This window comes from Xiphophorus couchianus, chromosome 9, assembly GCF_001444195.1.
Source record: "Xiphophorus couchianus chromosome 9, X_couchianus-1.0, whole genome shotgun sequence".
NCBI classification, from domain to species: domain Eukaryota; kingdom Metazoa; phylum Chordata; class Actinopteri; order Cyprinodontiformes; family Poeciliidae; genus Xiphophorus; species Xiphophorus couchianus.
In genome coordinates, this window is record NC_040236.1 from 22,494,283 (window position 1) to 22,519,359 (window position 25,077).

The following is a 25,077-nucleotide window of genomic DNA, read 5'->3' on the forward strand; positions in this document are numbered from 1 at the left end:
AAGGTGCGAATAACTTTTGCAAATAAACAGAAGTAGATACACATGGAGGCGTCGACTTAAAAGCAGCACTGCAGCTTTTACCGACTCTTGTTCTGAGCCTGTACATTAACAATGATTTCACTATGTCATGAGAATTTGTCCCGTAGCATCTGCAGCTCTGGTCCAAAGAAACTGCGGCTGTAGATTTCTGGAGTCACGTGCTCTAATAATTAGACATGGCGCTTACATCATTTTCTCAACTCTGGAAAACTCCTTTCAGCCGCCTTTCTTTTTCCCTTTCCCGTGGCTTTTTTTTTTTTTTTTTTTTTTTTACCGAGAATGACTTGTAATTAGAGCACTTTTAGCGCCAACAGTGAACACCAGACAAAACTCCCCGTAGTTCGCGCTAAAAGTGCTCGGAAGCAGCCTCCACCCAGGATGATGCTGGGAGTGCGGAGCGGCCACCGCGGGGCGGCTGTGCGCGGCTCCGCCGTCGTCTCACACAGGGACGGACCGTCCAGGTTACCGCGCCTGTGTCTGCTGGAGGCTGGCAACACAGACTGACACAGAGGCAGGAGTGATGTGGAACAACTCCCACCTTAGCTAGGAGCTTCACTCGCACCTTCATTTGGTCATTAAAAATAGCAAAAATCACTGAGAGAGTCCATAAGGGATGTGGGGGAGCCAGGGCAGGGGGCTGCTGGACGCCGTTTCACTGCCGCTGGTCGTGGCTGTGGTGTGCTGCGCCCAGAGGTGAGAGTCTCTGTGGGGGGTCCAGCCGGACACCAACGTGTTCTCCACCAGGACTGACCGCCTTTGTGTGTTGTTTTTCAGCGTCAACGAGCCGGGAAACATGTCGTTTGTCAAAGAAACTGTGGACAAACTGTTGAAAGGATATGATATTCGTCTCCGGCCAGACTTTGGAGGTATGACTCAGGCTATTTATTGCTATTGTTATATTTCATGTCAATGTTTTCTCCAACTGTTCTTTTAATTTTAGGACTGATAAGCCACCCTGTTAACAATTTTTCCATTATTTTATTGTATTTTGTTTGTTTTCATTTTAGGTCCACCGGTTGCTGTTGGCATGAGTATTGATGTGGCTAGCATAGACATGGTATCAGAAGTTAATATGGTAAGTTTATACCTAAACTGTTTGAGCTAAACTTTGACCACATTCTGTGAGATGGGTCGAGTTGCTGGAACTGAGTTTTAAATGGGCAGTATCATGTAAAATCGACTTTTTTTTTTAGCTTTGCATCATGTTATATTATTCCCTCATCAAAAACATACCTAGAATGTTACCTTGATTCTTTCATGCGTGTTTGAGAAATCCTTTCATCTTCCCATGGCAACCATTTAGCTTTGCAAATTGCTTGAGAAATACTGAGTGCCACCTGCGAAGATGAAGCTCCTCCTCTGAGGTTTACAAGCTTCTGCCTCACAGAGCAGCACTCTGCCTCAGATCAACGGCTCAGCTCCTTCAGACTAGCCAGCAGCAATTAGCAAATGCCTGGAGGAACTGTGTATCTGCTTTGAAGATGGTCAGTGAAAAGTCTCATGTAGGCTCTGGTTTTCAAAGTCTAAAGTAAACAAGCAAATTATCCCCCATATCATTACACCGCAACCATTGATGTAAGCTTAAGGGAGTCCATGTCTTCCTGTTGTTTATGCCAAAATCTGAGCCTACCATCTAAATATCACTGAAGTTTTGACTCATTAAAGCAGGCAATGTTGAACAATTTGTCATCGTCCAGTTTCGGTCAGGCTGTGTGATCTTTTGATTCTGTGGTCTGTTCTCATTTGGAGCATAACAATGTGAACATCTAGATTTATGATTATTGTAGCTAAATCCATCGTCATTGTAAATATTATGTTTTTGTTAAAAGAACCAAAAGAGCACAAAATGACTGGTATTTTCATATGTTCTTGAGGCTCTTATTGTGAAGGTTTTCAGGAAGCTCCGTCTATGTTTATCTGCTGCCTCCTGTTTTCACATGGTAGACGTTTGACAGACTACAAAAAGTACGTTGTTTTGTCCGGCCGAGTTTAAAAGCAGAGCCTCTGCTACGATGCTGACAGTCCAAGAAAATTTAGAAACAGCTTAAATAAGCAAACTTGGTAATTAAAGTTACTTAGAATTAGCTGTCAGGGTGATTTTGAGGCAGAAGATTTGAATTGTGCTGTTGCATGCGGTGAGACAAAAAGAAATCTTTAAGAAACCTCTCATGATTTGTCAGACGGACAATAAACCAGGTGCATTTAACACTTGGTGCAATTTAATAGCTGAAATATCCCAGTTTTAATGAACATTAGAGAATCCGCATTCCTATTTATTGTTATTATTACGGTTAAACGGTATGACTTTAATGGAAATTTTCTTTTAAAATTGTAAATTTCAACAGTAGAAATGTTATGTTGGTAATCAGTAGAACAGATGATTGCTGGTAGCAGTAGATGCTGCTGTGGCCCATCTGCTTCAGGGTCACAGTGTTGTGTGTTCAGAGATGAGATTTCTGCACACCTTTATCGTAACAAGGATTTCTTTTTTCTTTTCATTTTTCTTGAGCTGCTGTTGACTTTCTGCCATCTCAAACCAGTCAGCCATTCTCCTCTGACCTTTGACACCAATAAGGCATTCTCATTCACGTAGCTGCTGCTGGATCATTTCTCTTTTTCAGAGCATTTTCTGTAAACGTGAGAGACGGGAGAAACCCTGTAGATCAGCAGTTTTTGAGGCTGATTATAACACGTCGCATGCGAAACGACTCGAACCTCCTGTTTTCCTCCATGTTTGAGCCACATTTAATCATCAGCGGTGTTTAATCGAATTCTGTCCTGCTGCAATCCTAGCCCCTGAGCCGTTTGTAGCCAGAGCACTACAAAGGTTTATGAATAATTTAGCAACAAGTTACAAGCACCAACTGCATGTCCTGGCAGAACTCATGCTCCACCCCGCTGTAAGTGCCAAGAAAATCACCAAGTCAAAGTAGCTAGCACCGCCAAACCTCCTCCATCTCCACAATATGACCCTCTAGTCTGTTTATTCACTGTAAATGTGCATTACATTGGATTTGCATGTCATTCAATTGACTATTGTTCTGATATGTCACATAACCAGTTGAGGTGGAATCAGCAAACATCACAAACGGAAAACACGCATTAAAGGAAAACCAATGACAAACCTCAAAGAGGAATATAGATAATTCATAGTTTATGTCCTGAAACCCGTCATTATCCTGGTTGCCATTTGCTTCACATTAGCATCCGTCAACGTCTCTGGACCGAAATACGAGACGTATGAGAAAAAGCGAATTTTTGCAGTTTAAAATAAAAATTGTATCTATTCAATTCAACCTCAAAGAATAATTTAGCCTTTCATATATGAAAGTCATTTAATTTAAGCTTTTTGTTCTTTTGTAAATCCTTATCAGACTTCATTTTTTTTCGAGCTTCTACAAAACATTGTGGAAATTGAACATTAATGACTTTTTTTTTCTTGGCTGGTCAATGCTTTAGATGGATTGCAAATCAAGATCAAGTTTTAGATTTGAGCCTTTTTTTGATTAAAGGGTACATAATGCCGTAGGCATAAAGTCTGACATTAGGAGTTGAAGTTGTTCCGGGTTGAGATTAGGTCATGTTGCAGTCAAAGTGCCTCATAACCCAATCTGGGAATGGAATGACATCACACCTGAGTTGAGCAAGTCAGAACATCAGAGGAATTTTATGACAAGTTCAATTTGGTGCGGCTGGTTGATCTGATAGAGTTTGTTTTAACTCTTATTTTTAATTATTTATTTAAGTGTTTAATTAGAGTTTACTGGAATTATATATACACAATTATTATATTGGTGCATTGTTTGTTAGTAGACAGTGCATGATGACTTGTGTGGGATAGAAAACTTATTGGATGTGAGCGGTATTGACTATTGGCATATAGTCAATGTGCCAATCAAAAATACTTCATTGATTCCAAAGAAAAATTCAATAATTATTAACTATATACTTTACATTTGATTTGATTTAGAAGAAATTGTTGACTTCTACCAACAAATTAGTTTTAACAGTAATTAAAGTGCAAAAAGTTTGTTTCATAATGAAAAGAACAGGCAAACGTTACAGTGGTAACTTGCAATAGAAACTGTAATAGAATTGACTCTTCGCAGATGATTTATGATTTTGTGAATACCCTGCACGAGACCAAATGTAATTCAGACAGGAAATGACTTAACACTCCAGCAAAGTTATGTATTCCTGATTCATCGTGGGCATATGTTGAAAATGATACGCAGATTTGCATTCATATCAATCGTCGACTGGTTTATTCTGAACATTTTTCATCATGTATCAAAAAAAAAAAGAGTGCTTAACTGGATAAAAGCAAAGGCCACCCCGACTTTTAACTTGGCTCTCGCTGTCCGCTGGGCCATGTGAAAGGATGCCGTCTCGTCTGTGGTGATCGGATCAGACTGTCTGTGCTAATGGCTCCGGGCATGCAGATGGGGACCCAGGAAGTGCATCTACCCCTCCAGCCTGAGGAATGGTCTCATCTAGAAGATAACAGCCCCCCCACCCCTCTACATCCCCTCAAATGGCCCTTGAGCATGTGTTAAAAACGATCCGGCCCTGTTAGCGATAATGGAGTTGCGTCTTCTGACTCGTGAGGCAGCTAAAAATAGCCTCAGCATCTTGATGGGCTATACATTATCAAACACACAGGATCACTGACAGCGCTGCTTTAACTCCACCTCAAAACATAGGCTTTTATTTTTAATGCCTGCAGCTACTATATGTATGATTTTACCATTAGTTTGTTTATAAAGTCTGTCAGTCAGAGAGGACTGACTGACAGATCCACCCATCTGCACGTGTGCGGTTAGCAGTAATCACTCCCGTGTTGCTAACTTGGTTACTTTGTCGAGAAACTTTTCAGACAAAAGAATCTGCCAAAATCGGAATCGGTAGATCAGCAAGCCTGTCACAGTAACAAAGTTTGCCTGACGATAAATTGTCCCAGTAGTTATTGCGATAAACGATAATATTGTTATTTTGAGACCATGTTCAAGTGATATAATGTCAATGGCAAAATAATGCAAGAACACGTTCTCCCAGATGAGTAAACCTTAGATTCTAATGAACATTTAACACAGGAACTGGAGGACATTTTAAAACATGTTAATTAATCAATTAATTAGTTGATGTGATGAACTCCTGAAGGTGAAGTTTCGGAAAGAGCAGGAGCTTCTTTAAGAGACACACGCCCAATTTCAAGTTGTTGAATTAAAAACTCAAATTTCTTTAAAGTAATATAATATACATGTACAGCACTTTTATAACCACTCTGAGTAACATGGTAACACTTTATTGTGCTATAAAAAAGCACTATATGCCTGGAAGACACATAATACTGCTCCCTTAAGGATTGTGATTAGCCAGAAACATGACTACTGCTTCAAGACATCTGACTTTTGATTATGTCCCTTGCTGTCTGATGCAGCCTCTCTGCAGAAGAGTGAACTTCACCGTATCCTGACCAAACGCAGAAAAGCCGTAGTCCAATTTAAACATAGATTATGCTGAAGAGTTAGAACAACAGCAAATTCAAGACGGACAAAAAATGAAGTCGCCTATACAAGACATAACATGATAAGTAATTGGCAAGAAACAAGCAAGTAGTTGCATGTTTCTATACCATGTATAGCAATTGACCTGTTTTCTATTAAGGTACCAAAAAAAAGAACACTTCCAATCTGCAATATTTGCTACTTATATCTATTCCTACTTCATATTTACTTTACATAATTGGCAAATAAAAGACAAAAGAAATGGGACAAATACAACTATATTAGATCTTACCCACAGTGCAGAAATGCCCCCCTGTCCATGAAGCTCCTAATCCAGTAAAGCTCCCAGAGGTGTTTTTTACACACCGGCACAGTATGAGTCAGCTGAAAGGCAAATCCATCATGTGCTAAAACGTCCTCATCCATTTTGACACTTTAACACAAAGCAACTTTCTGCCTGAAGGAAGCGTTACCCTTAAAAACCACAGATGTTCTCCAGGATTTTAATGGAGGGGGTTCAGTTAATAAGTCAGACACACAAAGCGGTAAAAAGCTGCAGGCTCCAACTACTCATAAAGTAAGAAGAACTCAGCTAGAAACCCTGGTGTAGCAACATGCAGAGTTTCACACTCCGTTACACAATGCTAAGATGTGAGCCAGTAGGAACAGAAACCCCCTTAACTCCACTCTGTCAGGGTGCTTAACGCTGCAGGATGTAACTTTTGCAAAAATATCTTTTTTCCATATTTGTTAAAACTGTCACCATGTCATGACGGTGTAATATGAGACAGATAATCTGTGAAAAGATCAAACTCCTCCCCGAGCTGTGCTATTACCATCTGATTAAACGCACCGCTCCCAGTCAAAAACAACCAATCAGAGCCAGGAGGAGGGTCTTAGCGCTGTCAATCAATGCTAATGGTGAAAAAACAACTTACCGTTCAAGGAAAACAGTTTTTACGCCTCCATCTGTGGCCATATTTACCACAGACAACTAGCCACACACGAGCACTTATGGCTGCATAGCCATAAATGCTAACTAGCCTTAGCTAGCCTTAGCATTTATAGTGGTTGCTACACATGAAGCAAAGAAGGAAGATAGAAAGATAGGAAAAAATAAAGGGAGGGAGGGAAGGAGGAAGGAAGGAAAAAAAACAAAGCTACTAGGAATGAAAGAATTTAGATTTTAACATTTATTTTTCAATGAATATTCATTATGACATTAAATTTTACACCCAAGAAACATTCATATAAAAACAGAGTTAAAAACTAATTGTCCATCAACCACAGAACGCATGACATTGTTAAAACGCCACTGAGAGAAAAACTCAGTCTAGTTACTCATCATTGAAAGAAACAGAACCTCAGCTTTTAGCCATCAAAGCAGACATTTTGCCGTTATTTTCCACTGAGTAGCTTCTTTTATTTGTACAGCCTGCACCAAATAGGAAAGCCATTTGAAACAAATCAGCCTTTGCTCTATATTTAACCATAACTTGTCAACTTTTTCAACCCTTTCTACTAATATAAATGGGAAAATGTGCTTGTACTATAAAAAACCTTAACAATTTCTACTTAGTAGCTTTGTTTATTGTATGGCCTGCTCCAAATAAAGAAAGAGGTAGCATGCTGCTGACCTTGATCTGCTCCACGAGACCCTCTAAAGACCCAGTTCTATCAGATGTTTAACTTCTGTTTTTAGTCAGCGTAATGAGGCTGAATAAAATTATCCAGCTTTACACCAGGCCGAAAAAGCTAGATTCACTATAAATAGTTAAAACTTGGACCTCATGTGTCCACTTCATGTAACAGAAAGAAATTTAATGGATGCAGAGGTAGAAATCATCAAATGCACATAAAGCCATTGGCTTGCACTTGAATCCTACAGAGAAGATCTGACTGTCTCGTGAAGCGATGATAGACACTCCTTACACAGGGCAGGAACACTGAGTGCTATTCTTGTACTCCCAGCTGATACGGCGGTGTTAAGTCGACATAAACAGTGTTTGACTGGCACGCAGGAACCATGTCTGAGTATGAGATAGTGAACTCTCCAAACTGAAGATGACGGGCTCACCCTCCCACCGGGTCTCATTTAGTCTCATCATGTATCAAAAAATACTCATTTAGAAAAAGCAAATGTTTTTCAGTGTCCCCTGTGGCCTGCATAACAAACAGCAGCCTAAACCAAAGTCCGTCTGCAGGCATTTTTACGTTCAGCTCTTAGAATATCTGTGTTTGTAAGCAATTTTTAGATTGCATGAAGGTTTGTGTTAACGTTGATTTGCAAAGTGAAGGTGATGCTGAAGTATGTGGCAAGTCTTAGGAGTTTTGTTGTCATCACTGGTGCTTTATTTGTTGAACACTTATCACGTAATGCAAAGGAATGCATATTTTACAGAAAGTGCACTTGCATTAGTTTAGGTTTTATGTTCGTCCATTATTCTTTAGGACACATTCACACTAGTCTTGTTTAGTCTGCTTTAATCAAACTCTGGGTCATTTGTCTAGAAAGTCCGATTTGTTTGGGGAAATGCGAATGCACAATCAAACCAAAAAAGCTAACTCTAGTCTGCCTAAAAGCCTAAGTCTCTCTTTGGTTGAGGTGAATTCTAGTGCAGTTCGAATGTATATGTGAACATCAAGTGGATCAGAGACCGCTCCAACAGCAGGAAGTGGACTACAGCAGAGGGCATTCTGGGTAAATACAACCAACAGAAACGTGTGGGTCTAGTGCTAGCTCGAGAAATGGCTTGTGGTCTTTCGCCAAAGACAAGAGAAATCCTACAACTGATAAAATCTGACGCTACTCCGTTTTTGATTACATTACATGAAGAATGAAGTTGCGCTCATGTCGTCTTCAGAGGTTTTTGTGTCATTTCCTTCAGTGGTTCTTGTTGCAGCGCCACCACAGGGGAGGAGTGGAACAGTTTTTTTCAAAGGCTTTACCATTTGAAAGCAAACGACACCAACTGAGAATGTAGCAAATATTGCAGTTTTGGTCCTGAATTGAACCGAGTCCGTCAGACTATCAGGTGTGGAAACACCTTTAATCTCCTTTATGGTTTGGCCATGTTCATGTTAAGGCTTGACCCTCATATGGACTTCTCTGTTGTTTGTTGTCACATTTGAATGTTACAGATTATCAAACAAACATTAATATTAGACAAAGATAATACGAGTAAATACAAAATATTGTTTTTAAAATGCTGATTTTTTTTTTTTTAGAAAAACATTTCTAAACTAACCTGTTCCTACCGTATGTGAAAATGTAACAGCCCCCTACCTCTAAGAACCTTGGATATCAACGACTCCAATCCACAGTCAGAAAGTCCTGGTAGTGTTCACCACGGTTCCCTGTTCTCTCCATTTGTGAGTAAAGGCTCTCACTGTGGTTCCCAGAAGTCCCAAAGCCTTAGAAATCACTTTGTAACTCTTCCCCGATGTCAATGTTTATGTTTCTTATCTTTTCTTGAGTTCTGGACGTGTTGTTTTCTTTTTGGCATGTTTTTGCAGACTTCCTGTTATCAGACAAGTTCTGTTCAAGTTTCTTCATTCCAGAGGTAAACAGGTAGCTTGTAAAATTAAACTCAAAATAATGTGGTTCATGGAGCTAATTCCAGTGAATAGATGAAAGTCTAATTTGTAAACTGCATTTTGTATTAACTCAAACTATGTTTAATGATAATAAAATAAAATGAAAACGTTTGTTTATCAGAAGCAGTAAGTTTGAACTAAAAAGCAAAAGCAGCAGACATCTGCTGGGCGTAAGTCTGTTTTCATTGCACTGTGTTAACAAGGGCCGCCTCTCTCTCCCTCCTCAGAGGGTTTGTTGCTGTTTGGACTCTTGAAATCTGGTTACACATCAGTTTTAATACAGATGTTGTCTTTCACGGTTATTAGTTTGTCAATTTCCGGTTTCATTTAATGAACTCCATTTATAGTCATCATTCTCAAATGTTGCTTGAGTTAGGAGATGAAATTATGACAGAGTCAAATCTAATTTCCTACACACTAAGATGTTTCCATTATAGGGGTTTAGCACCTAAATGGGCGCTGTTGTTTCTTTTACTAAGAATAATAATAATACAGAATAAGCTAATAAGGATATTATAAAATGAGGGAACATTGATGTTCGTCCCTGCAGCGACTGGGAATACGCCATTTTTAACAGTGGGGCCGTTGCCTCTTTTGACCCAGCTAAAAGGCCTAATTTTAGTGTTTAGCTGTCCTACTTGTGTGCACTAAGAAGTGCATTGTTGGACTTCACACTGCTGATCTCCGTCTCAGGTTCTCGCTCCATGTTTTCCTCTAAAATAAAAGCCGAACTTGCTATAGAAGAATGCCATTGATGCATTTCAGCGGAGTGTTCCCCATAACTAACCCACATGCAAGTAACCACATGCAAGTAGACGCTGTCTGAAGTTTCTTCTTTTTACAGCATTTTATAATAAAATCGGTTGATTTTGTTCTGCCAGAACAGAACAAAAACACAGGAACAACGGGGAACTAACCCCGCTCTCACTCCTCCCTGTTGTACTGTGAGGCTGAATGCCGGAACAACAGACAGGGGCTGATGAGCTAACGGGTTGCAGGTGTGAGGGGAGCCAGCAGAAATCAGACTGCGAGAGAGAGGCAGCACGGGGCGAGGGCGAGATAATGAGGAAACTAAGAAAGTCTAGGAGACACAAGGAGAAAATAAACACGATAAACCGTTCACTAAATAGAAATGAACTAAAACGGAAACAAGGCTGTTTTAATCAAAGGAAGAAACTAAGGAACAAGGAATGATAATGACATAACCAAAACCCCAGAACAACTGCTCTAAAATAAAATAAACTTGACTAATCTAGAGACTGAATTGTTCACCCCACAAAATACCTGTGAACATAGATTATCAAATGTTTTTCTAAGTTTTCCCAGGATTGTGATATTCTATATTTTAATCTAAACCATTCCATTATAGCTCTGGTGGTGTGTTTAACCAATAACTAACTTACAGATTTTCTTCCATTATTTCCCTGTTTCACACCATCCACTTTCCTTTCAACTGATGAAAAGCATCATAAAGCCTGACAAATGCTGCCACTCCCATGCAGCATTTGTCAGGCTGCCTGGTGTCTTCAGGGTGTCTCGTCTGATCTGACCAGTGTACCTTGTAGCTTCTGCAAACGACAGGGCTTACCCTAAAATGTATGTAGGGATTTCAGAATAAACAAGACTGGATAGAGATGAGAAAACACTTTTCTGAAGGGAGTTGTGTGGAGAATAATTACAAACCACACCCAAGTTAATGAAGTTAGAAAATTCCAAATTTTGTACTTTGTGTATCAGGGGTGTAAAAAAAATCTCCTGATTTTCTTTTTTTTTAAACAACTAAGAATGCATTTTTAGTAAATGAAACTGTTCGGTATCAAGGGAGGAAAAAAATTGCAACCCTTCATGGCTCCCTGTGAGAGAAAAAAGTGATTTTCGGTGGTGACTAACCGAGGCCTGGACTGTATCCCACTCGGACCAGATCAGTGAAGAGATATGTTGGAGCTCCTGCTTCGGAGAAGCTGAGGTATCGTTTTAGGGGAGCTGCTGAAGTGGGATCTGAAGATCTTAAGCTGTTTAAAATAGCCACAACCCAGACGTGGAAGGAGTGTGTTGGTAGAACTTCTTTGCCGAAGCGCAAGAGCTGTTGTGCAACGCTGATTCATCAACCCACATATGCAGAACGGCGTCCTGCCTTTACAGAAGCCGTGAGGGAGTCCGGATGGGGGGGGAAGAGTATCTCTAAACAGGGAGGAAAAACAACTGAATAACCCCATCCGCACGAAACGGGTTTCGAGAAAATACGGTGGATCCACTGCACAGCCATCATCTAGTCTGACAGATGAAAACGCCCGCTGTGTGGTTTAATAAAACAAATGAATCCCGCACAGTAAACAGGGACAAGCTTTCAACACACTGGAAGAGACACTTATTGTACACGGGCTGAATTATTTATAGGACTATATCTGGATCATATTACATTCTCAGATCGCGGAGTGTGATTCATTCAGCTCAAAACGAGCTGGAAGTTCGTCAGTCCTCCCTGGAGAGAACGGGCTTTTTACGTCCGGGTCGTTTCGTCCCGACATGCTGCTTCGGTGTGAGATTTTTGCCCGTTTTTTGCAACGCTTCATCCTGTAAATGTGCCACTTCAGCGAGCATTTTTGTGTTTTTATTTATTTCCCGAGACCTGCTTATTTATTTAAGAGAGCATTAGTCAGCAGAACAAAACCAAGAGAGTTTGTAAAGAGCTCCATTAAGAGCCAGGAGAAGCTATTGTGTTTGATGGATGAACTTATGGTAGATTTCTGCAAACGAAAGAGGCGTGAATGATTCATGCCTCTGCAGGTATGGCTGGTAGTAATTAATAATATCTATTGATATAAAAAAAAAACATTATTGATCAGCTTCAAACTGAATTGATTGTGTTGTGTCAGAGTTTGTCTTCCAAGCTTGTGAACGATTGCTGTAGAGTTTCCCCCAGAAACCTTGTTAAGCCTGGTGGGGCGGTCATCCACTCTCAATAGAGAAATGTCTGTTTTTGAGTTAAAAATGTTTAAAGTTGACTGAAAATTTGGAAATATGGCCAGGTAATTATGTGTTATTGGAAGACATTTTTAGCAATACCTAAACACCAACTGTAAAGTCTTAAAAAACACGCAAACATAAAACAATACAATTAAAATAAATATCAATTTTTTGCACTTCAGCTGTTTCATCCTAATTACAGTGTCCAAAATGTTTTGATCCTTTAGCTGTGATTTGTCAGTTTATGGGCTGTAGCTGTTGGCATGTAGACAAAAAAAAACAGGCAGTGGTTATGGAGTTAGTGATGTATAAAAATGTTGTAATAAATAAATGATCCTTAGACTGGTGGAGGCGCAATTAAAGCCTGGTGGCCCGCCAGGCTTATAATACACTGGGGGGAACTCTGATTTCTTATTGTGTTGGTTCTGAAAATATGATCGCTCCTGGCAGATTTATTCCCATAAATATCACTTTTCTTTCCTGTAAAAAATAAAAAAGAAATGGCACCAAGCTGCAATCATGATATGCTGAATTTCTGCGATTCATCTAAAAATTTCTGAGTTTTTTTGTAGCAAATTTACTCCTCTTTTATTTCTGTCTACAGTGGCACTAATACGCCATTGTGCTGTCTTAAGGTACATGACTGCATTCCTTTATTTACCACAGGACTACACACTGACCATGTACTTCCAGCAGTACTGGAGGGATAAGAGGCTGGCCTATGTGGGGATTCCCCTCAACCTGACACTGGACAACAGAGTAGCTGACCAGCTCTGGGTCCCAGACACATACTTCCTCAACGATAAGAAATCCTTTGTGCACGGGGTTACGGTTAAGAACCGAATGATTCGGCTCCACCCGGATGGAACCGTCCTCTACGGACTCAGGTGAGAGCCTTTAGGTCTTTCTGTGAGAACACACATCTAATATTGTTTAAAGTTAGCAGTTTTGACATGTTTATTCAGGATAGGACTAGCGTCTGTTCCTCAGTCCACTACTCCTAAGTATGTTGTTAAAGGTTTAATGAAGAAACGCTGTTTTGATAATGTGCTGAAGGCGAAGTTTTCGAAAGAGCAAGAGCTTCTTAAAGAGACAGAGGCCTAATTTTAAGGCATTAATTTTCTAAGTCAAGTTTCTTTTAAGTCATGTTTGACATTGTACTTTTATAATAGCTTAAGGTAACATAGTTTCTTGATTGCGCTATAAACTATGTGCCTTGAAAATACATAACACTTCCCTTTTAAAATGATATCAATTAAGAAATATTTCCATTGCTACATATTTTTCTCTAGGTCTGGGCAATAAATTGGTATATTTAAAAAGCTGAATTTTTGGTTCTTTGAACGTTTCATTTTTGGAAAATCAGGATTTTTTTCACCAATGTGCTTTTTTTGTTTCCATAGTTCTGAGTAATGTCAGCACATGTAAGGCCTGTCATTTTGTTTGACGACCATGTTTTCCTAATTTAGGCTGTCATTTTTTTCAAGTATGAGAATAAAGTCATAATATTAGTAGAATAAAGTTGTAAATATATGACAACTCCAACACAAATTGAGTTATAGAAATTAAACTTTGGTATGAGTTTTACAGATAAGTAAATACTTAACTCTGTGGAAGCATGCTTGTCATTAAAAGCAACTTTTTGTCTCTTAATTTTAAGACATTCTAGTAAAATTGTGTCTTTATTCTTCCAATATTATGACTATATTCACTATAGCCCGGCCCTTCTACTCCGTTGTTCAACTCACAGAAGGAATGACTGAAATAAAAGCCACTTTTGAAATTATATTCCATAATTTGTATTTTCTTGAAAAAACTCTATTAAAATCGTAATTTGGATCTGGAATGAAAGAATTTTATTTTTAAGCCATATGTTCCAGCCCTACTTTTCCGACTTCTTTTGGTGCAAACCCAGAACATGTCAGGTCGCGCCCCACTCCCTTCTACTTTTGCTTAAGCTGTTGCTCGAGGTCGGATTTTCGTAATCACCTCCCCACTTTTCTGTTTTTGCGTCAGAATCACGACGACGGCGGCCTGCATGATGGACCTGAGGCGCTACCCGCTGGACGAACAGAACTGCACTCTGGAGATTGAAAGTTGTACGTCTCGAGCCTCTTTTGCTTAGTAGAAGAAACAGGGGCAGATGGCCTCACTTTCCCATCACTTAAAATTATGAAGAGTGCAGGGAGCCTCATAAAGAAGACTCTTACACTCATCGTGGGGGAGACGGAAACTGCACAGGCAGCAGAATTGCTCTGGATTTATGTACCTGTCATATCTGGGCGATATTACTGGCTGCTGCCTCTCTAGCTAAACTTTGTCCATGCAGACTGGTTTTAGCATTAGCAAGCTCTGCTATGTGAGGCTGCCATCTGAGCGGCCATTAAAGTATTGACAGCTATAGATCACATGCAGCCATTTTCATCTCAGTCAATCAAGAAACAGATTCATTTTGTCCGTCCACCTCATGAGAATCACACCTTGTTCCTGGTTTTTCCTCACAGACGGGTACACCACAGACGACATAGAGTTCTACTGGAAAGGGGGAGACACGGCTGTTACCGGGGTGACCCGGATCGAGCTTCCACAGTTCTCTATAGTCGACTACAAGCTCGTCTCCAGGAACGTGGTCTTCTCCACTGGTAGGTGGAAGGGAGTCGGGACAATGGTGGTCAAAGGCTGCAGATCAGATCTTACATTGCGTCTCTGCCAGAGGCGGGTAGAGAACCCAAAATTGTCCTTGAGTAAGAGTAGCACTACTTCAACAAATTTCTACTCAAGTAAAGGCAAAAAGAGGAAATTTTACTCAAGTAAGAGTAGCACTGCCTCATAATAAAGTTGCTGAAGTAAAAGTAAAAAGTACAGCTTAGTAATACCCCTAAAGCTAAATGTAACTAGTTAGTACCCAACTCTGGCATTTGCTTGTAGCTTGAAGGATTAGAGACAGCATACAGAGGCTGTGTGTGTCCCTGTCTGTCTTGATGAATAATATAGTATAATATAATCACACTGCTTTTACCTTCAGCAATAAATTATTGTCTCTTTCTGTTATTAGAAGGAAAGGAGAGCTTGTTCTGCACAGTTAATTAGAATGTATTATGTACAGAGGGCTACAAAATCTTGCTAGCTCTGTTATGTTTACAGATGCATCTCAATAAATTAAAATATCATCAAAGAGTTTATTTAGTAACACACGGAAACTTTATTGTGCTATACAGATTCATTACACACAGAGCGATTTATTTTAAGTGTTTATTTCTGTTCATATTGATGGTTATGGCTTACAGAACATTAGGTTTTCATCCAAAATCTGTGTTTAATAAATCCATATTGTATATGTTTTCCTGTTTGAGCTGATTTACTCATATGAATAAACTTTTTTTAATGATGTTCATACCCATGTAAAACACCACCCAGCTTTTAAATGCTCCTTATTTGATCAAATCTCCTTTTTTTTTAAATCAGGGTATTTAGAACTTTGACACCAGTCCTCAAATCAAACCAAAGTGACTGGCGAATCAAAGTCAGCTGCTTCCTCTTCCTCTTGTCTTGCAGGTGCCTACCCTCGCTTGTCACTGAGCTTCAAGCTAAAGCGAAACATCGGATACTTCATCCTGCAGACGTACATGCCCTCCATCCTCATCACCATCCTGTCCTGGGTGTCCTTCTGGATCAATTATGACGCCTCAGCTGCCAGAGTGGCTTTAGGTATGATGTGACCCGAGCAGGAAATGTTAACATACTGGTGTTTGTTGGAGAAGAAAATAGACAGATTAAAATGTACAGTAAGTAGAGAAAGGAATGCCAGGCAAAAGCACTCACATCCGTTGACGTTTTTGCACGTTCTGTCATGTTGTGAACGCAAGCTGTATTTTATTAGAATTTTATTGCTAGCCCAACACAATATAGATCAGCACTGTAAAATTGAAAAACATACAGAGAATATTCAATGGTTTCACATATTATATGTGAAACCCATGTTATAATACATTCATCGTTCATTTGCATTTGTTCCGAGGAGGATTAGGGTCACTAATAAACAAAAAAGAAATTTTTCTCTCCAAATTCTGACTTTTTTCTCAGAAGATCAAAGTCAGAGTTCAGAAAATCAAAGTCAGATTTCAGAGATCAAAGTCAGAATTCAGAAAATCAAAGTCGGAATTCAGAAAATCAAAGTCGGAATTCAGAAGATCAGTCAGAATTCAGAGATCAAAGTCAGAATTCAGAGATCAAAGTCAGAATTCAGAAGATCAAAGTCAGAATTTAGAGTAAAAAAAACATACAGTTCTGAAATTAAAATCAGAATCCGGAAACAAAAAGTAAAAAAAAATGTTTTATTCAGTTGTTTGTCCCCATCAGCCTGTCTGAGGCTGCAGCCTTGTTGTGTAATAAGATACTCATGTAGATCTACTGATCTACTGGCACTGGGAGTAATGGTGCTTTCAGATTGGAACATCCTTACAGGAAGAGTCTTTATAACAGTTAGAAAGTTATACATTTACCGAAAGCTCAAAGTCCTCCACTTACAGAGTGAAAATTCAAACTCGGCTGTTTCCATTCGAAGCAAAGTTCCAGAATCGGTGTCAGCTGTGCTTTCTGAAAACACAATACTCCTCCTAACTCGATAGCCTTAATGGAAACCCTCATTCAGCTTCGCTGCGCTCTAAGTGCTCCCCGCGTTAGGAAGAGCACATTATGGCAAGCGATTATTAAATCTCAGCTATGCGTACAAAGTGATGAGACGACGTGGAGTATTTCAGGAGCTTCTGTGGACAGCCGGGTTTGGAAGCTCCTCCCCAGACTCGTAGCTCTGTAGGAAAGCAGACTCCTGCCGTTCGTCTCCTTCAGTGCCATCTCCTGGAGAAGGCCGCGGTCTGAGGCGGCGCAGGATCAGTGAAAGTTAGTCGCTGAGCTGTCTCAGTTCAGTCACAGTGTGGGTGATGATTCACAAATTTTTTCTTTTCTACTGCTGGTGGGAACCTGTAGTTATCTGGCATCATATACAGTAAATTGCATCCTCTCATCATCAGGATCATTATCATATTAGGTGTGGGCTTTTAATGATGTATTTGAAAAAATCTTTTTCCCCATGTTGGAATAATGATGATATAAGAGCTACTTGAACTGAATCGGTCGTACAAGCTTGAATTTTTTTCTCTGCTTCCTATGCATTCAAATTTGTACATATAATATGAATATATTATGCATATTTTACACATTTTATACATATATTCAGCTATATACAATACACACCCCCAATAACTAGGGCTCTATGACTTAAATATAATATAATATATTTCTGATTTTATTACATTTTTTCCTGATTTCTACACTTTCATAAAAGTATAAAACTTTTATTAAAAATGGTTTTCGATGTATTTGTTAAAACTGTCACCATGTCGACCGTATGTTATGAGACAGGTAATCTGTGAAAACATTGATCTCCTTCAACTCTTCTCTGTGCTATTATTGCTGAAGAACTGCACCCCTTCCAGTCAAAAACAACCAGTCAGAGCCAAGAGGAGGATCTTAGCGCTGTCAATCCCCCTTATGTACTCGCTGCTAAATTTTCTAATAGCAGAGATTACAGGAAAACCGTTTGTCCACCGTCATCGGTGGCAATACTGATCATTTATGACAGGCTATGCTAACTGTAGGGTAGCAGAAAGCAAACGGGGAGGTAAAAAAAAAAAAAAATATATATATATATATATATATATATATATAATTACATACTGCAGCTTTGACATAAATTACAACTGACAAAACATATTTTCAAAAACTGGCTCCAATTTCAATCATCCCCTCTGCGAGTTGACCAAATTCAAAGTCCAAATAAATGCAAACTGTACAACACGCTTGTCAAACAAGATGGTGGACCTTGGAAACCCACGGAGGGCAAAATAAATAAATCCAGATTTTCCAAAAATTAAGTCTTCAAAAGCAAATAAAAATTGATGAATAAATCAATAAAGTGGATTTATTGCCCTGCAACACCAGTAGCATTTGGAAAAATGTCCTTCTAAATGTTCCAGAGAAATATTAGAGGGATTGATTTATATGTACTTTTGAGCCTGTATGTGTAATTTTGAATATGCGTGGATTAGATTAAGCACATTTACATCCAATACAGCTAGATTAAATTTAGACCAGTTGTTATTCTTAAAATAATAATAACATAATTACAGTTGTTTTATAATCATTTCACCACAAAAAAAGAATAGCTTAAGTAAATAATTCATAGCTCTAGATGAATATGATATTCATGACATTGATGACTATATGTAAACATCTTGCCAGCACTTCCCCCTTTCCTATCAGCCTACTTTCATATAAGGAACACTAGAGCCCACAAAAGACCCCCTGGAGGGGGATATATATATATTTATATTTATATATCAAGTTGGATGCTTAAAAAGTGAGGCGCTGTGAAAAGGTTTTCAGAAAACATTTGACGGAGCGGGCAGCGCAGAGACCAGTGGCAATAGCCTCCAGGCTGACATTTTCGTTGCTTTGGGATTCCCCTGCTAACCGGACTGCGATTCCCTCCAGGGATCACCACCGTGCTGACCATGACGACCATCAACACCCACCTGAGAGAAACCCTCCCCAAGATCCCCTACGTGAAAGCCATCGACATGTACCTGATGGGCTGCTTCGTGTTTGTTTTCCTGGCGTTGCTGGAGTACGCCTTCGTCAACTACATCTTCTTCGGACGCGGTCCGCAGATGCAGAAGAAACTGGCTCTGAAGGCGATGAAGGCAAATAATGAGCGCGGCAGGTTTGACCAACCCAAGGTGAGAATTAGCAAATTGATGACAAAGTGGAAATTGCCAACATCGTGCTACTTGTGTTGTTGTTGTTTTACTTTACGTGGAATCCAATATTGGCAGCAATAGCAAAAATGAAAATGCATTTGAATGTACTTTGTTCTGCTTCAGCCTGGAGTCATTAACGTTAATAAAGTTACAGCAACTTGCGGTTAGAGTAGATGTCTTTTTTCCAAAAAACAAATGGACGGAAAAAAATTAAATGGTAATGATTTGCTTCATTTACAATTTTAACTTACTGCAGTCTCTGCTGTGGGAGAGTCCTGACTGCGTTGGTTGTTTTTTTTTATTTTTTATGGTGGCAGAGTTTGTGCAGCAAATTATTTAAGCTGCTGATTCAAGCTTTGTCATCACCGTTGATTGGTATTTACTGCTGCAGGCATATAGCCTCCATCTTTACAAGTCAGCATGGAAGCAATAATCTTATCTGTAGGTTAAGAGCCAAAGTGACAATGGAGACTGCACACACTTAGTTGTAACAGAAGGACGGACTATCATAAGGTTCTGGTCAGAGGTCAGAGGTTTATATCCATTGACAACAAATCGTGGGTATGGCCATGAATTCATTTCAGGCTATTAATTATGCATTTGTGCCTTTCTTTCTACCTCCAGGTTGAAACACCAAACTTCTATACATTTTAAAAACTGTTTTATTGATTGAATTTTGTCTCATATCCTCAGGGTCAGAATTATGCTTTCATGCTTAATATCTACATACACATCGCCTTCACTATTATTTGCTTAATTGAATGTTGCAAGCTTTTTAGCCGTTCCTCATTCTGGTGGGGGTCGCACTGACCCCGAGTGAGCATCGATGAGGTTTTGTGTGTGTGTGTGGTTTTGAAAACGCGTTCAACCAAATATTATGATGCCTTTGCATATATTTAATCCTGTACGTATAATTTAGGGAAAATTCACAACTTTTGAATCCAGTTCTTGTTTCATGAAAGTAGTTTGTTAAAATGAATCCACCAGATTGAATGGGATTCATGTCTGTGATGAATCTATGTACATTTCTGTCTGTAAGTACATTATTCATGAAAATATCCACAAAGAAGAATTTTAAGGAATGAGATTTTAAACATAAGAGTAACAGTGACTCTAGTTCAATCGTCCCAGTGTGAATCTTCTATTGGGTGGCCTTCCTGACTCCTTTAAAGCTGAAATGCCATAAGAACCTTCAGCGCCTACCTGATCAAAACTCAGAGGACATTATTTCTGTTTCTTTCGTCTGGCTAGTCCATTCCGGAGGGAGTCAACTGGAAGACCTCGTCGTCTCTTAAACAGTCCAATCAGGTTCAGAGCCGCCGTCACTCGCGTCAGGTGAGCGTCTGCCCCAGCCAGCTGGGTTTTAAAAACCGTCATTTAAAAACATGTTTCAGTTCCAATTTAAAGCTGCATTATGTCACTTTCATCTGCCTTCTCTCAGTGCAAGCTAGAAACAGCCAATCAGAGCCAGGGGTCGAGTCTTAGCGCTGTCGATCACAATCTTGCTTACTGCTACGCTACCGCTTCTCCCTGTCAGCAGAGCCTGTTGTGAATGCTAAGGCTAGTTAGCATAGCCACCGATGATGACAGATGAATGTTCTTTTTCTGTAACAGCAAGTTGTTTCTCTGCCATTAGCTCAGTTAGCACCGTGTACCTGAGTTGATTGACAGCGCTAAGATCCTCCTCCTGGCTCTTCTGTTTGGTTGGGAGGCGGTGCGTTTCTTCAGATTTCCTCCACCAGGGAAATCGATCTGTCTCATCTTACACTGTCACTGTCATATTTTAACAAATGTGTAAAAAACATATTCTTAAAACACTAAACAAAATTTCTGCTTTAAGCTGATTTTTTTTTTTGCGTGTTGTCAATCACTAAGTATGTATTTTGTTTAAAGCTATTTTTTTTTGTTTGTGATTTTCTTCATTGAATTGAATAAATTTATGTACGGTACTTGTACAGCTTTTTACTAACCAAATTGGCCCATATTGCTAAAGTGAGTCAGTTATTACACATTGCTAAATACATTTGTATCATAAACTTGAGTCATACCAGATTGGAATGGAAAGAGTGTCAGTTTACCTTGTCTTATAAATCATCAGCTTATTCAAATAATGACCCAAGTCATTTTTTGCCAAAAGTTCTTTTTTGTCAACAACTTAAAAATAAATCACCATCTCTTTCTTACGGTGGCCGACAGGTGCAAATGCGCAGCAAAAGAGAAAACATGCAAACAAACAAAAAACACGCGCACAAATTAAATGCGGCAAGCAAAAAGCGAATAAAATGCAGCAAACAAAAAGAGAGACGCAAACAAAAAAGAAGACACCCCCGAATGAAATGCAGCAAACAAAAAGAGAGACGCAAACAAAAAGAAGACACCCCCGAATGAAATGCAGCAAACAAAAAGTGTTGAAAACGGAAGTGCTCCAGACCACTAGGGGGAGTCAAAGAGTCGAGACCGAGCCCAGAACGGTATGACTGACACAAAGTCTATCACGCTACCCATAAATTATTCTGTTATTCTATAATATTATAAAAGACGGCGTATCTTTTTATAATATAAGTACGTATAGTATTTATACGTACTAAATATAGTTATATAGTACGTATAACTATATTTCTGAAGAGAAATATAGTTATACGTACCTTTACTTTCTTTCAAATTTCTTTCTCTGAATCTTGCATCTGGTCCCATAGAAATGAATACTATTTTCTTTGACTCCCCCTAGTGGTCTGGAGCACTTCCGTTTTCAACACTTTTTGTTTGCTGCATTTCATTCGGGGGTGTTTTCTTTTTTGTTTGCGTCTCTCTTTTTGTTTGCTGCATTTCATTCGGGGGTGTCTTCTTTTTTGTTTGCGTCTCTCTTTTTGTTTGCTGCATTTCATTCGGGGGTGTCTTCTTTTTTGTTTGCGTCTCTCTTTTTGTTTGCTGCATTTCATTCGGGGGTGTCTTCTTTTTTGTTTCCGTCTCTCTTTTTGTTTGCTGCATTTCATTCGGGGGTGTCTTCTTTTTTGTTTGCGTCTCTCTTTTTGTTTGCTGCATTTCATTCGCTTTTTGCTTGCCGCATTTAATATTTTGTTTGTTTGCATGTTTTCTCTTTTGCTGCGCATTTGCACCTGTCGGCCACCGTACTTTCTTTCCAAAAGATGTTTTAGACAAAACAAAAACAACACTTTTGGCCATTATTTGAGGAAGGTGACAGTGTAGAATTTGTTACGTTACAACGTTGTGCCCTTTGTATTTATCTTGGCTTCCTGTGATTTAGCTCTTCCTGTGTGGAAAGCTGCACTCGCCATGACAGTAGTAACAGGGTCACCCAGTGCAACCTTGATCTGATTTGTGTGAAGTGATTTAACTTTGGGACAGTGGAACCCTTCTCTCCGAAGGCCGCTCTGCGTTTTATCCCGTCTGTGATGTCATCGAGGCCGGGTTTTTTTGGTTTTGTTTTTTTTTTAACCCGGCTGCCGTCTGCGTTTTCTCCCAGGTCGACTCCCACGGGAACATTCTGCTGACGTCCTTGGAGATCCACAACGAGGTGGGGAGGAACGAGGTCACCACCACCCTGAGCGAGACGCACAACTCCACCTCCATGACGTTCGACAACTCGGGGGTCCAGTACAGGAAGCCCAGCGCGCCCAACGAAGCGGGCCGCCACAGCCTGGACAGGAACGCGCAGTTCAAAAAAACCCGCCTGCGGAGACGATCGTCGCAGCTCAAAATCAAAATCCCCGACCTCACCGACGTGAACGCCATCGACAGGTGGTCGCGGATTATATTCCCCTCCGCCTTCTCCCTATTCAACATCATCTATTGGCTTTATTACGCCCATTAACACACTGTGGTTTTGTTTTGTTTTTCTTGTTTGTTTTTTTTTTAAACCCATCTTTGTCTCGGTCCGCTTCTGGAATCGGAGGGAACGTTTTGATGCAACTCCCCTAACGTGGTAAAAATCCCAAACATTTCTGGGCGTAGCGAGTGCAGACTTTGGCCGAGAGAGCCGCCACTCAGACTGCGCGACGTCACGTGGGTTTTTACCGGGGGATAATAAAAAAAAAAAGACTTGCGTGTACAGACCGCCACCTTCTGCTGTGACTCTGTGAACAGCTGGGAGACGAAACATCTTTGCACCGCTGGAGATGCTGTTGCTAGGACACCGGTGTTTTTAATGTGATCGCATTATCGCAGGTCTCTTTATAACAATGATGAGGCTTTGTGTGTCTACAAGTCTTCACTTTGGCTAATGTGGACACTCGGATTTCTACCTGCAGACTAAAATCTGTCTTAATCTTTGGATGTTTTGGAGAAATATTGTGGTTTTTAGCTCAGTACAAGTGAAATCCCGTCTAGTGAAGTCACTGATGAGTCTTACAGTGCCTTGCAAAAGGATTTAAACCCCTCGAATGTTTCCACATTTTATCACATTTTAACCACAGAGTCGAATGTGTCAATATTTATTTTATGTGATAGACCAACATGCACAAAATTATAACATTTTAGGGGTGAGAAAAACAATTTTGAAAATCTACATGATTCCATTGTTGCTCTGGCTGAATGTTTTAGGTCAAAGTCCTACTGGAGGGTGAACCGCTTTTCCAATTTCAAATTTTCTGTAGCTTTAAACAGATTTTCTTTTTTTTTTTCAGGATTGGCATCCAGATAATCTCGTATGCAGTTCCTTGGTGTTCATGACGCTGTTCATTCTCTAACAAACTTCTTCACGGAACAGCTGGATTCATACTGAAATTAAATTACACACACATGGTTTCTGTTTACTAACCAAGACTCCCGGTTAGACTGTACTCCAATTTCGTTTAGGGCATTAGTGTGTCGATCTATCACATAAAGTCCCAATAAAATCAAATAACGTTTGAGTTTGGCATGTGATAAAAGGTGAGAAGTTCAGGGAAGTTTGAACGCTTCTGCAAGGAAAGGAGAGCCAGCAGCTTGTTACGTAAAAACTAGAATCGGGTGAGAGTCGGCGACAACGTTGCCAAAGATCCAAACGTCTGGCGTTGCTTTGCTTTGGAGTTTATATCACTAAGCGGTTCTCTTGCTCTTTAGCTCGCTGGGACCTCTGCAAACTTTCTGAAATGCAATGTACCAGGGTAAAAGCATATTCATTGTTACATGTTACTTCACCTTAAAATTCCTACTGTTGTTACTGCAAGAAAGGGCGATCACAGCCAGCACATTACTGACTCCTACTTTTCTTATTCTCAGCCCATCAGACAAAGAAAGCTTGGAAATATGTTTACATAAAAAAAATTACAGATGATGGATTATCTGTGTGAAAAACCCCTTAGGTTTAATTTGGTCTGTCTTACCTGAAACAATTGATGTCATTATGTATTTGATGCTAACTTACACTATATAACATGTTTGTTCAACACCTGGCAAAGTATAGCCTATGTTTTTGCTTTGTGTAACATACAACATACAACTGGAAAGGTAAGGTATTCATTATCGAAGGAATGCCAAGCCAATAACAACCAAAATGTTTAGCTAAATGCAACTGGCATATATCATTGCCAACATTAGAATATACAGTAAATATAAATATATATATATATATATATATATATATATATATTTTTTTTTTTTTTTCACCAATATATTTGGTTAACAATCTAGTTAAGTAAACGGGGCTCTTATGACTTGGGCAAAAAGGATAGGCCATAATTCACTTTAGATGGATAATAAATAAAATGAGCATTATCTTCATAACACCTTAAAGGTCCATCAACTTCAGTGTGACCTGTCAATGAACTCCAAACTGACTGACTCCCTGCGGTGAAGTGCCCTGTTTTATAGCCATAGGCTCCGCCCACAAGAATACAAAATAAAACAAAACAATTAGCTCTAACTCAAATAAGCTCTTATCAAAGTTTAAACAAATAAGAAAATAAGTAAACAATCACAGTATTGAAAAAAGGAACCTGTAAGCAAAATGCAAAGCTCAATTTGTCACACTTCCAAAAAGAATTAGGCAGGAAAGCAAAAACCAAAGACACCAGGTCCCTACGAATGCTTAGGCACCGATATGGAAATTTGGGCCGGCATCAATATTCGATATCATTTCTTGAATATTTGATATTATTTTAGAACATATATTTGACATCCTTTCCGACACCTTAAAAAAAAAAAACCCT

At 39.5% G+C, this 25,077-nt stretch overlaps 1 protein-coding gene across 1 annotated transcript; it reads left to right on the forward strand.

Moving 5' to 3' along the window:
* Window positions 1-652: 652 nt before the first annotated feature.
* On the forward strand, window positions 653-24,486 carry gabrb3 (gamma-aminobutyric acid type A receptor subunit beta3). The gene is made up of 10 exons (XM_028028365.1): window positions 653-732; window positions 814-905; window positions 1,047-1,114; window positions 12,777-12,997; window positions 14,127-14,209; window positions 14,615-14,752; window positions 15,666-15,818; window positions 18,663-18,907; window positions 20,180-20,263; window positions 22,413-24,486. The coding sequence occupies exons 1-10, from the start codon at window positions 653-655 to the stop codon at window positions 22,758-22,760; spliced, it is 1,512 nt and encodes a 503-aa protein (XP_027884166.1). The 3' UTR covers window positions 22,761-24,486.
* Window positions 24,487-25,077: the final 591 nt, after the last annotated feature.

Coding starts and splice junctions, on each gene's coding strand:
- gabrb3 (XM_028028365.1), top strand. CDS start 653: ATGTGGGGGAGCCAGGGCAGGGGGCTGCTGGACGCCGTTTCACTGCCG. Junction 906..1,046: donor TCTCCGGCCAGACTTTGGAG/GTATGACTCAGG, acceptor TTTTCATTTTAG/GTCCACCGGTTGCTGTTGGC. Junction 14,753..15,665: donor GAACGTGGTCTTCTCCACTG/GTAGGTGGAAGG, acceptor CTTGTCTTGCAG/GTGCCTACCCTCGCTTGTCA.